At 32.5% G+C, this 18,327-nt stretch overlaps 2 protein-coding genes across 2 annotated transcripts; both read right to left on the reverse strand.

The window, feature by feature from the left end:
* Nucleotides 1-62: 62 nt before the first annotated feature.
* On the reverse strand, nucleotides 63-2,704 carry LOC101214785. Its single transcript, XM_004137271.3, has 2 exons — nucleotides 1,753-2,704; nucleotides 63-1,636 (listed from the first exon to the last, which is right to left on the reverse strand). Exons 1-2 carry the CDS (start codon nucleotides 2,359-2,361, stop codon nucleotides 1,562-1,564), a joined length of 684 nt encoding a protein of 227 aa, XP_004137319.1. The 5' UTR covers nucleotides 2,362-2,704; the 3' UTR covers nucleotides 63-1,561.
* Nucleotides 2,705-4,973: 2,269 nt separating this feature from the next.
* Nucleotides 4,974-14,377, reverse strand: LOC101215023 (zinc finger protein BRUTUS). The gene is made up of 14 exons (XM_004137272.3): nucleotides 13,765-14,377; nucleotides 12,352-12,561; nucleotides 11,725-11,919; nucleotides 11,280-11,647; nucleotides 10,727-10,955; nucleotides 10,335-10,503; nucleotides 8,990-10,234; nucleotides 8,719-8,890; nucleotides 8,354-8,575; nucleotides 8,145-8,282; nucleotides 6,965-7,199; nucleotides 6,799-6,858; nucleotides 5,834-5,905; nucleotides 4,974-5,367 (listed from the first exon to the last, which is right to left on the reverse strand). Exons 1-14 carry the CDS (start codon nucleotides 14,074-14,076, stop codon nucleotides 5,224-5,226), a joined length of 3,771 nt encoding a protein of 1,256 aa, XP_004137320.1. The 5' UTR covers nucleotides 14,077-14,377; the 3' UTR covers nucleotides 4,974-5,223.
* Nucleotides 14,378-18,327: the final 3,950 nt, after the last annotated feature.

Consider the following 18,327-nt stretch of genomic DNA (forward strand, 5'->3'; position numbering starts at 1 on the left):
ATAATAATAGTTTAACAGTAAAGCTAACACCCAACTGTTTAACAGCAACATGTCCCTACTAATACTTCACAATTAATGGCATTGTTTTACACTTAATTTTAGAAAACAAAGTCATTATAACTGAACAGTAGAAACTCCCATGGTATCTATCAAAGTTTCTAGCCATATGTTTACATTTCATCGACATTGATATCTCCATTAGACTTAGTTTTATGCAAATTTAGATTTTAAAACTTGACAAGCTTAGGGGTAGAAATAGAGATTGTTTTTATCCGAAAAGCAAGACAAAAATACAAATTACCCGAAAGCTGCTGCATATCTTGTAAATGACAATAATGCTTCATGGCAGTCAACAAATTGAACCCAGTAACTCCAATGTTGAAGTAGAAGCTGTTATAATCATGGTGGTGGACTGCAGAAGGCTCAAGAAATAGCTAAAGAAGGAAGTTCAAGTTCTTACTAATCATGTTCTTTTATGCACGTGGAAAGTAATTCCAAACAAGCTGTGTTCGTCTAGCTAACTGGACGATCTCCCAGTGAACTGATATTGACTTAATCTCACTCATATTGCTGACAAAATAATTAAAGATGGTACGGATAAGATCATTACAGACCTCTTCCAAAGGGACTATTACAATTGCTTGAATGAGTAAAAAGACTTCCTTGTGGAATAAACTCCTTGGAAGGACTTTGTCTTAACAAAAAGTGCCTGATAGAAACCGAACAATCTACAAACAAATGTACTAGGGTAAAATGATATCTAGGATAAGCAACACTTTGGTGCATCCTAGACTTCGCATATCTTTTTACAACTCACCTCAACCTCATAGTAGAAAGGAACTCAAAAAAGAAAAAAAGTTTTTCACATGAAAAATTGTGGTTAGACCAACTAAATGAATTGAAAAAAAAAGTTATCTAAAATGCTCCCAAATAGTTCTCGACTAAAATGTAGCAATGTGTACCAACTATCCTCCACCCAAAGAGATAAAAAGGAATGTATCATCCACTTTATGATATACTAGGATTCGAGCAAGAAATGAAAAAAAGAACAACTCAGAAATCAAGAATGTCAAAATTTAAAGCAGAACAATGCAGCAATGCATATTCTGTATGCTTCACACCGAAATGCATATATAGAAATAAATAAATAAATTGGCTTTACCTTTTATGTCAGGATTTTGAAGCTACCATCAAAGCAATTGACAAAGAATACATAAAGGGTTCTCTTCAACAGAGTGCAACAATGTAGGTAATATGTACTTATTAGAAAATTTCTCCTATTGAATAGAGGTAATACCTTGCCCAACAACCAATATGCCTTGCATTGTATAGCATTTCAGATAGTTAAAGAGTTATACAGTGAACACAACAACCAAGAAACTTGGCTAACAAGATTTACAATTACTTCAACGTTTATTTTGCTAATTATTTACACATCCTGCTTTTGGCATTATTGTAACAGAAACAGAGGAATATGTTACCACAACAGCAAAATGATTTCATGCTCTCACCTGCATATCCAATTCTCAAATGGCAATTCATAGAAAGAAAATGGAACCTTTCAAGCTTCAGGAACATCTTCAACTTTATATGAATCTAGAGTAATTTCAGTCAGTAACAACCCCGGAAACAGTGCCTGCAAAATGATGAGTAAAATCAATAACCATTCAAACCCCATGATAAAAAAAACGAAACAATTCAGAAGAACAATAGAAAAAATCAATTGAAAAATGAAAATTCCAGTATTCATACATCCATTTGCTTTTGTACAGCTCTTGGCCTCTTCTTTGGCCTCCTCGGTAGCCTACCAACCAGCACCGCAAAATCCTGTTCAAGCTCCTCTTTCGACAACGAGACAGTTAACGCTGTCCGATTCTTCTCCTTCTTCTTCATTGTAGCCTTGGTTGAAGAAGAACCCAATTCCAGATTCCTCTCATCTAGAGGAGCCTTACAAGCTGCTCTACGAGTCCTCAAATTCCACGGTCGAGCCGCAGCAGATTCATCCTCACCCCCTTCATCAGCAATTGAAAATTTAAGTCTCTTCGATTCCTCCCTAATATCAAGCATGATCTTCTCTCGCATGATTTCAATAGAACTGCTTCGATCGTGGGTTGGTTTCTGTTTGGAATGATTCGTGTTCATCGGAGAAGTAACCTTGGTGAAGTTCATAGCCTTAGAATCAATGGGTCTGGCACGAAATTGATAAGATTTCGATTGGCGATGAACAGAAGGATGATCAAGGGTAGAAGGGTTGGAGTTTGAAGAAACCTTCATACACTTGAGGAATCTTTGAGAACCCCATTTGAGACACGGCAAAGAGAAGTTGTGAAGTGGGTTTGATCTATCAGGCGGAATAGACATGAGCTTGATTGATGATTTGGAGCTTGCTATGCTGCGATTCTGTGAAAAATAGAGGAACCCTTTCAATTCAAGAACGTTGTTAGTCAAGTTAGGAGATGAAAAAGGGAATTGAGGTTGATTATGAAAATGGCGGAAAAGAATGAAAGGGAGAGAAGAGGAGGAGAAGGAGGTGGGTCGGTTTAAAGAAACGGGCAAAGGCTTTGGTGAAGGTGAGAGTAAAACGTTTGGGCAATGCCAAACTCACGAAGATTATATATAACAATAACATGTGGCTCCTAACGGTATAGAAAGACTTCAAAACTTTTAAGGCCAAAGTTTTTTTTTTTTTCTAATTTACTCTCACTCTTCTAAGTTTCATCATCTCCTATATACATATATTCAACTATTGAAGTTTTGATTTTATAAATTTTTTAATAGAAATAAGGATAAAATATAGATTTTAGTGGGTATTTTTAGCAATATAAATAAGATTTAAATTAGTTAATAAATATCTTAATACTTCCAAATAAGTAAACATATCTATGAATAAAGATTTTTTTAAATACAAAATTACTCAAAATATTTACCAATATCTATGAATAAAGATTTTTTTGAGTAGTTAAATAAATAAACATATCTATGAATAAAGATTTTTTAAAATAAAAAATTACTAAAATATTTACCAATATAACTAGTCTACAAGTATTGCTATATTTATACATATTTTAAATTATTTTACTATATTTAAAAAAAAATCATATTCATGCTATAGACTTTTTCTTTTTGTAATGGTTAATTGTTATTGTAACAATTTTTTATTCAATTTAGTATAATGAATTTGTGACAATGATTATTTAATTTATTTTAGTGAATTTAGAGTAAGTCTCATGGTAGTGTTTGTTTTTTAGTTAGATTTTTTTTAAATTTAAATATAGTTGCTTCTAAACGTACTAGATAACAATAACATGTGTTGCATGTGTTTATAGTAAAATACTAAACTTCACTGTTGCATGTAAATTAGTATTATTCAAAACTTTATATAAATATTAAATTTAATGAGTTGAAAAATAACATTAATAGTATTGTTATTGTTTAAAGAGTTTTGTAAAATAAACATTTGTTTGAAGAAAAGAGACTAATAAACGATTAAAAAATGCATTTAAAATTAGAGAATTCACATGTGAAGTTGTGAACAAAAATAGTAAAAAGTAGGCAAACAATTTTACAATAATATACGGCTCAGAAAAATTAAAATAAAATAATTTATAATCTGAAATTTAGGATAAACATTGTATATAGCGAGAGAGATGATTATATCTTCATATACTCAAAGCTCATATAATCATTCTCCTCAATCTATACTTTTTAACATCTATTTGTTTATATTTTTAGATCTATATATTATTAACATATTTCTTTGTTGCTTTTACAATTTTAGAACAATAGATAATACTATGAGTAATTTAAAATGAAATTAAATAAATTAATTGAGGTCTAGTTGTGGGCCATAAATGAGTTTTAGAAAGGAAAAAAAAAACTTGCAATGCAATAGTAATTTAAATTTTAACATAAAAGGAAAGCACAACAAAAAGGAAAAAAGCTTTGAGATATAATTTAAATTAATCAAATTGACACAGTGGAAAACGAATTTTAAGAAAACAACTTCACAAAATACAATACAATAACAATTTAAATCTTAAAATAAAATGAAATCAAAGAAATCAAAGAAAAAAAATACATTTTGAGATGTACCTTAATCAATCAAATTGACACATCAAGGTGTTCGAAATGAGCTTATAAAGTGAAAAACGAAAAAAAAGTTTTTACTACTTTTTAACCAATCAAAATGTGTTCGTAATGAGCTTATAACGATTTTTTAACCAAACAAATATAGTTTTCACTCATAAACAAATTATTGTAAACTAAACTAAAATAATTTACACTCAAATTATTATAAATCAAACTAAAATAACTATTATTATAAATCAAACTAAAATAACTATTATTATAAATCAAACTAAAATAACTTGTTCGGTACACAATTAATTATTACTAACTCTCTAATTTTTTCTTATACACAATTAATTATTATAACTCTCTAATTTTTTCCTTATTTTATATTTCCTAAGTGCCTAAAGTTTGAATTTAAATATTTCTTAAGTGCCTAAAGTTTGAATTTACCTTGCTTACCCTTACAATATTACAATATTTAGTAAGGTGTCAAAAAACTCGACATGGTGTCAAGAAAACTCGTATGAACTTAATTACTAGTTAGATGGTCACCATGGTCAATGGATTGAATTTGATGACCACCTAGTTATTGAGACTAGGTCTCTTTTTTTTTTCTTTTGTCATTAGATCAACCATGAGTAACTATAACACTAATTATTATAATCTATGAATTATAGTAACCAATGAGATATGTTCCACCAAAAAGAACCCAGGGTCACTTATCTATAAATCTATAAAATCTACACGAAATTAATATACAGCAATGTATGTAAAGGAGCAAAGCAACAAACTGCTGCTAAGGAAAACACTACCAGAATCTAACCACTTCATCTAGACCCGATACTTAATATAGACAAAGCCTCAAGATTTGTAAAAAAGGAAATATATAATAAAAATTGAAGTGGTAAGGCGATGATGTTCTATGAATATTGAATATCAAAGTAAATTCAATTTTACAGTTCGCAAGATGAATATATAAAATGGACATCTACATAGACCCGGGATATGAACAACGTGTTGTGTGCATATTAGATGTAACAAAAAACCAGTTTCCTGGTGGAGAGGAATTGATATAATTAATATGTACAAAATGAAAGCAATAAAAAAAAAGTGTGTATATACTTCTTTTTTTTCACCGGAAAAACAAATCTCTTACTGATTGGAAGAGGGGCAGTCAGCAATTGTGGTATCATTCTTGATTACCCGACTGTTGTATGATCCACAAAACCCACATTTATGATATAACCAATGGAATCGTGATGTGCCTTTCCGCTCGCAGTCATTGCACAATATGTCCTGGATAGCCAATTCATCGTTACACTACTTGCACCTCAAGTTAAAACTCTCAAACAAATATCATTATGGAAGCAATTACAAAGTTGAAACCTAATGTTTAACCCCAAATTATTCACAGCTTCACTATCATATTGACGAGTTGTTTCAAATTGGATTGACCGGAGAGAAAAATGATTTTCAGAAAAGTCAGTTTTATTTGAACTCTTTTGATAAAAAGTTGTTTAATATACTTGGAAAAGTCAGTTTATATACTTCTAAAATGACTTATTTTAAAAACTAAACACTTGAAAACTTAAACTAACACTATTGTTTTAATTTGTTTTTGCCACCTTGACAGGTAAAATTTCGAAGATCACCACAAACATAATAGTTTTTTAATTTTTTTTTTTTAAAAACAATAATGTCTCAAAAGCTATCTCATAACGATTACAAGAACGCCAAACAGAGAAGAAATAACAGAATGTACCTGGCAACGATCCCTGTACTCTTCTGGCAGCTCCTCAGCAGCCAACAAAGCGTCAAGCATGCCAAAATAAACCTAAGCACGTGTTACAAAATAATATGAAAATCCTATTCGATTTTTCATTTTAGTCTATGTGTAAATCACAACCTAAAAGCTCTTATAAGTCCCATCTGGCATCATCGCAAGTTATACAAACTTGACACGTAAAAAACAATTTAGTCAAACTACCCAAACCTAATAAAACGTGAGAGAAATTATGAACAGAGTAAACCACATTACAGCTACTTTTTTCTAACCTTACTTACCGAAGATCAAAACCAAAGAATTTATACCCAATATAAAGAAGCATCAAGTAAGTATGCGTAGTTGTCCCCCAGAAAACACTGATCTATAACAGTGTAATAACAGTCTCAGTATTTACTAAACGAAGAACTGACTGCCAATATTTCCTTAGCTTGTGATTACATTGTTATTTATCAGTGTTTTCTAGCAAACAACGAAAATACTACTTAACATGAGATTAAGTGGAGTGATGGGACACTTTACAGAATAAAAGATAGAATAAAAGGCAATACCAACTAAGTTTCAGATCTACTTTAGAGATAGTGAGTTGTGGCGAAAGCTATTTAGTGCAAAGCAAAAGTTGGAGGAAGGTGATAATCGTAATAAGAATTGAAAGGTTGAGGTGGCTAGAAATTGGAAGGCAAGTAATTGATATTAAACTACAATCAACGTTTCAACTATTGTATTTCCAAATAAGTAGTAAGAACCCTCACACTTTGTTCTTGACAGAAATATCCGAGCTAAAAATAACCTCCCTTTAAGGACTTCATCCTTGAACAAAGTTCAGTGGTTTAAGTGCACCCCCCAAATTAAGTTAGAAAAAAGGTTGTGTAGGTTGATCATAAGAACATGCGAGACAAAATAAACATAATATATCAACAAAAGAGTTCAAAAAGTTCCCTTACCGCCATATCTCCCAAGGACTTGCTACAAATAGGACAGGTATAATGGCTGCAAGTGTACGCCTACAAGCACAATAATGTCATCGAACATCAATATTTCAAACTCATTCTACAGAAGAACACACCAACTAACCAAAGTTCATTTAAATTATCCAAAAATAATTCAAACCTGAAAGCAGGCTGAATGCATGTAATGACCACAAGGTAGTGGTCTGACTGTTGCACTGGATGTAAATAAGAAATCACAGCAGATGGGACAATTCGTTTCTAAACTTTTCTCCAGGCACTTATGGCTCTCCAGCTTTATCCCAAGGCAACAATTGCAAATCATGCAATGGAAAAAATCAATCCCAAGACCCTTCCCAACACGGCATAAGTTGCAAAATGGGCAATGATACACAGCCCTGAAGCACAATTGTGACGATCAGAATTCATCAGTAATTTTTAGGGATTTATAGTTAATATAAAGAGAGCATTATCCTTTTCAGAAAGTAGAAAGAGAAAAATAAAAGATTTAGCAAGACCCCTGTTCTTCTAAAAACACTTTACTAAAAAACTAAATAAGAAATGAAATTCTTTGATGACATGAAACTACAAGGCAAGAGTCAACAAACTGGATGAGTTAAAACATTTCCATTGGTACAATCCGATAAAAGAGGATAGCTACAAAAGACATTCTGTAAGACATTCAACAAGGTCACAGGAACAAAATTCTCCCATCAGTTGAATCTTGGAATTAGATCAACAATGAAATCAGTAGCCTAAATCAGTATTTTGAAAATTTGCGGTCAGGTGGGTGCTCTGGCTATTTTTGTGGGTGCTACGTGGTAATATTTTGACTTTTCCTGAGTTTGGTCATTTTAGTACTAGATTCGAGCTTTCTTGGGTTAATCTTTTTTGGATAGATTTGTCATTTGAGTGTCTTTGTAGGTAGGCCTGAATACATTATCTAGATTTTGATTGTTTTTTCGCCTAAATATACACTAACTTTCAGCCCTGATAGGAACTATTGTAAGATAGTCTTTAGCAGTTGAAGTTCAAGTATGCCTGATCTAGTCCCGACTTCATCTAGACATTCAAGTCAGCTCATGAATCTGAGTTGCAGTAACCATTCATCAATCCCTTTGCAGAACGCAAGTATATGACGGGGAAAAAAATGATATCCAGTCTTGAGAATGGAAAATTTCATGAAATATTCACAATGAAAAAAATAATCTGTATCTGACGTTATGTGCAAAAATTTTCATACTAACGTCACTTGTTAGCCAACTTGTTTGCCATGTCAGGTCTTATCAAGCAACAGATATAATATCATGTTTCTTAAACTGATAAAGTATCAGAATTTGTACCTTTCATCATCAAAAAATTTGCAAATATTACAATAGTATTTCGCCATTGACAATCCATTGCAAGAAGGGGTTGTGCATATTGACCCAACTGGTTGGATAGTTAGGCAGTTCATACACATCATCTCTGATGTTGCTTTCCTAAAATCATGGGACTGAATATCAGAGGGAGAAAAGCTCAATTGAATGTGATTTAAATCCTGAAACAATACCTGTCCATTGAGTGGTCGCTGACATTGTCATGACAGAATCGACAGGTAAACAACTTTCCACAGCAAGCAGCAAGAAGCTTGCAGTTTCTTTTGTAATGTTCACACCCGAACTCTTTTTTCTCCGCACAGCGAAAAGATGCCGTTCGTCCTGTTACATCTTCACCATTGGAATTATCTTCTATATTTGCTTGAGGTAATTTCTGCTGCGCAGCAATCCAGCGACTAATTCAAAACAATAGCATGAAATTAACTTTAACTGCATTGGCATAGAAACAAATTGCAGGAATGCGTACTATTCAATTTGGAGTAAGATAAACAACATAGTGGACAAAAAGATTAAGATAAAATATTATATCAAACCACACCTGGTCATAAGATTCTGAACGAGATATGCTTTTCTCCTTGGATCAAGAGTCGAGTCCTGATAAACCTTTCTGATTTCTGATTCAAGTTCATTTTGGTTCATGCGGAAAATATCTTTCCAACCAGGCTTGAACATTTGATCATTTTGGTCCAAGCTCTCAATCAGCCCAGAATCTGGAAAAAGAGAGAGATGTGTGATATTTTTTTCTTCACTACTGAACAATTGAGGAATTGTCTAACATAAGTGTGAAAGCAATATAATATGCCACAAACCTTTTTGAGCAACACAAGCTTCCAATGTTTCACCATTTATGGTAGACGAAGCAGCCCCTCTCCAACATTCATTGAGCCATTCATTGAACATGGTGTTTTTTGTGGCCTGCTTCCATGTATCCATCAAAGTATTCTGTTCGTCCTGGGTAAGTGCTGATGTTACCCATGGCAACATTGACTGGAGAACTTCAGCACCTGTGGTTCCAATGATACGGCCAACTATTTTGTCTTGCTCTTCCACGGAGAAGTGTTTTCCAAACAGCGGCCAAAGTTCAAGTTCTTCCCTATATATATGCTGATCCAGAGTAACTCTTATAGATTTGCACATTCCTTGAAGCTTTGTAGCAAGCTCATTGTACTTTCTATTACAATCCTCCCCCACCATATTAACGGACCCAACAACACTTCTGGAAAAACTCCCATCCAACGGTACCTCATGCAAACTTTCATGGAGGACTGAAATCTCAGACAGAACACACGAAATGTCCTCAAATAATTTTTCCTCCTGCTTATGGTCTAGTGTATATGAGTGACTTACATTGTGCAATGTCTCTTTGGATTCCAGAGCAGGAAATACAATATCATCTTCAGCATTACTATGTGCTCTATATAACCCCCATAGAAGGCGAAATCTTCCAATAAATGGCCGGAGAAATGTTCCATCACAATCACTAAGTTTTCCAGATTCCACATCTAAATATTCCAAGTCTTTGCGTATAGCTTTGTGAAATTTAAAAATAGTATCAATTGGACGTCCTGCAGACCCAACATCAGAAGAGCCACAATCTGTTTCCCATGAGAAAAGGCTGGAATTGAGAGATGGTGCACAAGAGCTGGGAGATAAGGATCTCATAGACTTGGATGTGAAAATAGAACTTAACCCCAGATTCTTGATGTTTACTCCCAAAGCTGGAACACGGCAGGACTGATCACTACAACACTGTTTCTGGACATTAACAGTCTCTGAAGCAATACGGCCATCACAGCTTCCACATGGCAATGGTACATTTCGTATGGTGAGCCTCTTGACATTAGCATTAGTTTCGTTATCTGATTTTGAACCTTCCCTTGCAGCCAATGCAGGGGCACATGAACAAGATGATTGAACAATGTCTTCTTCAATGTCGGTAAGCCTTTTAACTGCACAACAGCCAACTGCTCTCGAAGACAAGCACAAACCATTATTACGGGCTTTGCAAGCCCAACCAGAAAAGAGCGTCACCAGAGCAGTATCTTTAGCTGGAGCTGATTCACAGAATTATATGCTATCAGTAACAAAACGTATATAATAAACATTTACAATAAAACGGATCCTGAAAAGAACGAACAAATTGGTTGCATCTACCTGCCAACTGAATGTTCTTGAGAATATCTCTAGCTTCATCTTCTTTCACCGATCCTACCAACCAGGGCAGGACACGTTCAATCAATTTCAAAGGCATCATGCACAAACTTTGATATAACAATTCCCGTTGCCTCTTGAAACTGAAGTGCTTTCTAGCAAGTGGAAGAACCTAAAAGCCAAGGGAAACAATACAGCTTCAACTAATATTTCAGAAAATACAAGACATTCATTTTCAAGTTATCACATTTATTGTCTATAAAGGCACTCTTCTATTCATTCATGGAAATTGATGTTTGTATAATACTAGAGTATGAGTACAAGGAATTTGTTGACGGTTTAAGCCACTCATCATAAAATTTCAATAAGATGTCATAGCAACTGAGAAGTTGCACCTGAACTTCTTCATTATGGAAGTGCCTTTTAATGGTATCCATTATTTGATCAGCATGAGAACACAACTTCACGTAAAACTCAGCTCTTGAAGTAGAACTAGCCCCTGCACTTTGAATATTTTCAATCAGGCACCTAAACTCATTGAATTGACTTTCTTCTTCAGCATGCTCCTGGAGAAAAGAAAACTCTCCATCTACTGCAGGAAAGATTACCTTGTCCTCAGCAATACTGTGATGAGAAAAGAGAGGTGAGTAATACAAGTTTGGTTTAATAAGTTCAAGAAAATAGTTGAATAAATATGAACAGTGAGCAATAACATTTTAAACGAAAATGTATTACATATCAAATTGTGAAGTATATGTACGTACTTAATTAAAGAAACTTTTCAAAGAACTATTAGCATAATCATAAAAGAGTTTTTCACTTTTATTTCTCTAGCCGCAATTTTCTTTTTTTTTTTTTTGTTTTTAGCACTTTCTATGAGATAGGTGCTATAATCTTTTTCTGGCATACTCTTAACCATCTGTGCAACAAAGAGCAAGAATAATTTACCTATGAAATATGCAAACTTCAGCAATGAATTGCAACCTCTCGTTAAAAGTTGATAGATTACTAAAGTTCCCAGAAAGTTGTATCTTCCTAGCTTCCTCAGCTATGTCATTCAACTCTCTTTTGATGGCATTGTGCCAGAACAGTATTTCATTGATTGGATGAGTTACCGCATAATCCGATATATCATCACTTGACTCTACGTATTTTCTTTTTCCAGGGCTCGTCAATGCACAAGCACAATTTACATTTTCGGTTTGATGATTTGATGTATCAGTAGTAGGATCTGTATGATAGTCAACTAGAGAATCACCAAAACAACTTGTTGATACATCGCCACAACTTCTCGCTTCCATCCAAGTAAATATGACCTTGAATAAAGAGTATCAGTAATAGGCTATACATAAAATTGGCAAATCAGAATAAAGAACCCAAGTAAAACCTATACCTGTTGGAGAAGCTTTTCCTCAGGGACTACTTTAATTAAACATTTCTGTAGATCCTGAAATTCATCAGATGAAACAGATGATGAAAGCCAAGGGAGGAATTGAGCCATCATGTACACAGGAATACTGCAAAAGAACTGCCAAACAAGAGATGCTTGCTCTTCCAAGGAGAACTTTTCTATAAGCAAGGGAAATACCTGGAAAATGAATATAGTGAAGCTCCAAAGAATATATATATCAGAAAAAGTGCATATGGATCACTGGAAATACAGGAAAAGTATATCACCTCATAAAGCATATTAGTTTCCTGTCCCTTTTAAATAAATTTCCACAGACACTTAAATATCTCTCACCCAGTCTCTTTTAATTATACCAGATAAAAGATATGTTGAATTCAAATTTTTTATTACACATACTTGGCAAGAACGTGGATTGGTAAGATATTATTGGTACCATAAATTAACACCATCTACTCTTTCTTGAGGGTTGAGTGTGCAAAATTCATGTATTTCTTCAACGGAATTAAGATCTTAACTACTATTAAACACTGCATTTTCAAGATGGAACTAATTAGTGATCAGAGATTTCCATAAGATACTAGGGAGACATGGGCTGCCATGATAGAGTACCTGCTCTTCTTCCTTAGCCATATGCTGGCTCACAGATGTCTTTAGGGCACCAGTGCAGGACGCTAACTCCCTTGGGAAGCTTTCATCATTTTGTGTATTACAATTAAGAAGCTCAAAAAGATGATCAAACAAATTGCTTTCACCCTTGTGTTCAAGGGAATATGTCTGTGCCACATTCTTCACACGAATATCAAGGGCAGGAAAAATGACCTGCAAGTCCAAATTTATGTTTCAGAAGTAAGGACCGTTACAGCAAGAAGGAAGAAAATGAACAGAAGAAATAAGAACATTTTAATATCCTTCCCGGAAACAAGCTTTATGTCTGTTAATTTCGGCTGTTCTCCCACAGAGGGGGTTTTTGAACCCTATGGCTCTTTTTATACAATATAGGATTAAAAGAAAAGCTCAATGTTGCAAAATAATATCCCATGGCTGGTTGCAGCCTTCATAAGACAGCTTCTAATTCACTCCTTTTTGAAGCAGGAAGCAGCAAAAGTGACTAGAAATTCATAGTTCGTCAAATAAAAAAACCCAACAACTTGCTCTTGTCCTGATAGCTCCTTTCATATTTAATTTAATGTACAAGCTCACTATTGTTGAAACCTCAGTATTCCTACCATCCCTCCGAACTATATTCAGTTGAAATATTTCTTCACAAACATCAGCAGAGTTCCTGCTTTGATTGAAGTACAATAGTCATACCAGATACATTTTCAATTTCAATTTCAATTTTTTGAGTTCTCGGAAATGAAGACTGATGCAAAACAAAGATAAATTTTCATTCATGAAATCCACAAAGTATCAAAAGGCATTAGAGAACTCAGAATGCAACTAAACAATTAAGCAAGAACACAACAAGAATCTAAATCAGGAAAAGTAGAGCACGACAAGGCTATATAAACTCTTACGTTCAATTATTCTTCAATTCTACTTTCCTCCAAAAGAACAATTTGTTTATTGACTGACTTATATCGTATAGACAACGAAGATAGGTTAATTAAGCTGGGGCCTGGAATAAACGGACATCAGAATCCAGTAATTATCCTAAAGAAGATTGTCAAACAAGGTCGAATCGTCTTTAACAGGAAAGGAAATGAGATCTACTGAACAGTTGTCACATGTTTCAACCAAAGTATCACACACAAGCAACGATTTATGTACCATTGAACAAGAAAAAAACAAAGCGGATTTATAGTTTTGGTTCTGAAGAAAATTTCAATTACTAGGCAGAGGCAAGTTCAATTACCACATTTCCTTCCTTACGAATGAATACAACCGCACGGGAAAAAAAGAAGGGAAACATTCGACGGAAGTTAATTGATAATGCTAGGTTCTAAAGAGAAGCAAAGGAGTAAAAAATTAGCGACACACGTACAAGTGCAAAACCGTACGGAAATGGATCAGAAATTTCACCTCGTCTTCAGCATTGGAGTGGTGCTTGTAAATCGATCTCAAAAAATGGTATCGTTCAAATAGCGGCCGAATATCTGCTCTCTGCCCGGTGGCAAACGCCATAGCCAACCGGTGAAGCGTATCAAGCTCATTACGAATTGCTTTGTGGAAGAAAAGGAAAATAAGAATCGGAGACTGTGGCTGAGAACTCCTCAAACAATCATTAGGCGAGGACGGAGACGAAGCGGAATCCATTTTATTTACAGAATTAGCCAAAAAAGCCACTCCTCCGCCACCGTCCCTATGGTGTAGCCCTGTCAACGGCGTCGCCATGTCCCTAAAAGGTCCCCCTTAGCAAGAAGTCTCCTCTGAAATTCCGACCTATATCCAACGCCTCCTTCACCAAAAAATCTTCTCGTTACGGTTAGAGCTCCCAGTTTTGTGCTGCTGCAGGTCTGTGGGTGTGTGTTCCTCAATCTGAATTCTTACAATTACTTTCGGCCTTTTCATGTAACTTTCTCTCTCTAAATCTTTTTTATTATCTGTTTGGTATTATTCAACGGAGAAGAAAGGGTAGGCCTTGGGTTACCAACTTACGGTGGTGTCGATAAGAATAAACAAGTATGGTCGAAGGGGTTGGAGAGAGGGAAGGGTTTTATACTCCCCTCGCTGAAACGTGGACCCTAATATTGCCACCCTGGATGCTCACGTCACCTCTTTCGGCTCACGTGATACCATTGCCTGCCACGTTCACGGCTTGTGTCAAATATCATTGCCTCGTTCATACTTCCCCACTACACACACAACATTTCGCCTCCTCCTCCTCCTCCTTCTCCTCCCAATTGCTACCACCCTTTCTTTGCCACAATTTGGAACGTCTGACTTGATGACAGAGGTATAAATTGATATTTGTCATTTTTTTTAACTTCAAAAGAAGGTAAATATTATAATAATATGAATATTTTTTTTAATTTGATTTTGATTCACTTTCTTTTTACAATATAAGTTTTATAATCGTTTGGATTCATCGTTAGAAATAAATTATATAATGAAATATTTGATTCTTACTACTCGCTCTTAGTTTTCTCCATCTCGCTTCTTACGTCGTGGAGCAGTCAACCATTGGATTTTCATTACTGTTTGTCTTTCCTTCTATAAAAGTTGTTGATTAATTCATATTCTTCTTCTTCGTAGATGTCGAGTTTTTGTAATTTCATGCTTTATGTTAGTTATTATATCTTGTCATTTCATCTTCTACATTGTTGTATTATAAATCGGTTTCTACAAACACTTCCTTAGGTTAGACCAAGTAAAAAAAAAAGAATATGTGAATATAGGTGGAGAGAAGATGTTTTAACAATGACAATTATTAGCAATGATGGAGAAGCAACTAACCAAAATCGAGAGGAAAGAACTTAGTCTCACACATACACATGCACTACGGATTTCATTTTGTACTTTTACCTTCATCATGACATAAACAAAACATTACAAAATTAAACTTTTGAAAATTAGGTGGGTCCATCGTGTGAGAAGGTCACACATACACTTTTTTTTTACAAGTTTTTATTTTTAAAAAAATGAAAATCGAAGTATACTAATCAAACTAATTATTTTGACATATGTCAATTAGAAATTTAAATCAATTTTTTTTTCAAAGATGTAGGACCAAGGTTGATTGATTTGAATAATCTATTTAAGATTTGTATTAATAAAAATAATATTTTGAAGAAATAAAGTTCGTATAATTTTCTCAAAAAAGATTTTTTGAAAAATGAGAGGTATATATCTCCCTTTTATAAAAATATTTTGACTTAGACGAAAATAGTATGGAATATTTGTTTAGAGTAATTACAATACATCTTTAGCCTTCAAATTTCTTTTATAGCTTTTTTGCTTTCATTGTGCTCTTATATCTATGAGCTATTGTTCCTTTTTTATTTTGTCTTTTTCTTTTTCTTTTTTCTCTATCTTATTAGTTGTTTCTTAGCCTTTTATTTTTATTGTTATTTTTCTTTTTGTTTCTTGCTAGAATTGGCTCTCTATTTTACATTTTTTTAAAAAGCTATGATATATATTGTTTAAGAAAAAATAGATATATCTATCTTTTCTAATAGTTTTTTATGAAGAATAATTAAAAAAAAAAAACACACACACACAAATTTTTAAAAAAAACGTACCACATTTGATTTGAATTTTTTTTATTGTATTTTTAAATAAGTTTGTAAATAGAAAAAGATTAAGGAAAAAAAATAGATTTTACATCTTTCTAATAAGTTTAAATATTGTTTTTCATAAACTATTAGAGTATGTCAAATATATTGTTTATTTTACGTGGATTTATGTAATTTCTCTATAAATAGTTCCTCATTTGTAACCTTTGGTAATGACAGTTAATACAATTCTCTCTATTTTCCTTAATAGTAAGAAAGACTGCAGCAGAAAATTACCTTACGAGTTTTTTTTTCCTATTATTATTATTATTATCGTCATCATTTTTTAATACAACAATTATAGGTAGGGTTTAGTTTGAACCTTCAACCTATGAGGATAAAACCCGTGTCAGCACTACTATGTCGAGCTTTCTTTAGCCACAATGTATACTATACCAGATTCATGAACAATTGTTGAGAAAAAAAAATCAAATTATTATAATGAATAATAATGAGAAAGAAGAATTGAATAAATTAATTGTTTTTTAAAGGTAGAATGGTCCAATTAATTATCATTAGTTTTACAAATATATAATCATATGTCTATCATTCTACATTTCAATATCAAACATGATTGTCTTGTAATTAATTTTGTACGATGATTAGATTCATTCATCTATATATTTGAACAAAAAAATTAATTAAGTTTAGTTTTGTTCTTATGTTTAAAGCTTTTTATTTGAGATGATTTACAACAATCAATAGTTCTATCGAAACAATTAATAAATTATAAATAGAGAAAAGCGAAATAGCAATTGAGAAAATAAATTTAGCATATCGTTATGCACAACAAAATCATTTCTTAACAAACACGATATTACTAAAAATGATTCGAGAGGAATATGATATTACATCAACCTTTTATATTATTTATAAAGTACTCATTCATTATCTTTACGAGAATTTAATGTTATATCTTAAAATGTTTTTATTGACCATATAAAGTGTAATGAAATCTTTACAAGATTCTTATTGATGATAGGTATTTTAAAATAATTGTTTTTTAGTAATTTAAATGAAATAATATGTTACATGTATGACTTGTATGAACAATAATAATACAAAATTATAGTAGAGTTAAATGAGAGTTCTTATTATACATTATTATACAAATAAAATATGAGCCTATATGAGGTAAGTTTTTAAAGAAAAGTATGGTTGAAATAAGGCCTCATCCATGCATTTTTCATATTCCATCTCGTTTTATTCAATCTTGTCAACGTAACATGTATACATCCAACTTTTATATTACAGACAATAAAGAAAATTGAGTTTATCATATGGTATTGACGTGACCTTTATCTCAATAGATCTGAGGTTCAATCTCTCATTCATAGTTGGTTGTTGGTTTTATCTTTAAATACTTGAACGGTTTTATTATTCTTAAATATTTGATTGTCAGTTTTATTTTTAAATACTTGGTTTGTTTACTCGTGAATTTTTAATATATTATTTAACTAAATTAATAGAAAACTATACATAACTATAACACTTTTTTAAAAATTAAGGTTAGAAAATTTGAATTACAAACCATTTAGTTTTTAAGACATACAAATTTCAATTGAACTTGCTGATGTAGACATTATCAACTTTAAAGTGAAATGTTTTTTTTTTTCTCATATTATTTAAAAGTTTAGTTAAACACTATGAGTTCAACGAAACGATTAAAGATTTGAATATCGTGCACAATTCACGATTGATCTCTAAAAATATATGAAGATGAACGAAAAGGTACAAAGTTAGGTTTTGTTGGGTGGTGTCCTCACCATCAACGTGAAGCAAGGGAGGTTAAAATATGGCGACACATGAAACATATTTTATGGTATAGACTTTTCCCCGAATAATTGTTATTAAGAAGAAATGATCCGTTTATTTTTTTAGATCATCCATTACCGTTATGCTTTGATTGAATTTTGGAAACTTGTAGCCAATTATTTGGTTTTCGACTTTTGACCTCTTCCCTTCTCCAACGTCATTTTGGAAAAACTGTCGAACCTTTTCTTTATTATTTAATTTTTGAATCGGTAATGATATAAAATTGATTTTTTTTAATAAAAAACAAATGAGATAGAAGATTTAAACCTACAGCTTCTTAATTTTTATATACATTAATGTTGAGCTATTGTTAACAAAAAAAAATAATAATAACTTAAAGTTCTTTTTTAGCTCTACAATATATGAAAGTGAAGATTTCAATTTATGGTGTGAATAAGAGAAGAAGAGATCCAATGATTATAACTCTAAGTATAATTTTTTTAAAAAAAATATATATATATAAAGACATTAATAAATTTTAAATATCACAATTATGATATAAATAAAGATAAATAGTAATTTATTTTAATGTATAGCATGATTAGACTATAATCTT

This window comes from Cucumis sativus, chromosome 1, assembly GCF_000004075.3.
Source record: "Cucumis sativus cultivar 9930 chromosome 1, Cucumber_9930_V3, whole genome shotgun sequence".
Taxonomy (NCBI): domain Eukaryota; kingdom Viridiplantae; phylum Streptophyta; class Magnoliopsida; order Cucurbitales; family Cucurbitaceae; genus Cucumis; species Cucumis sativus.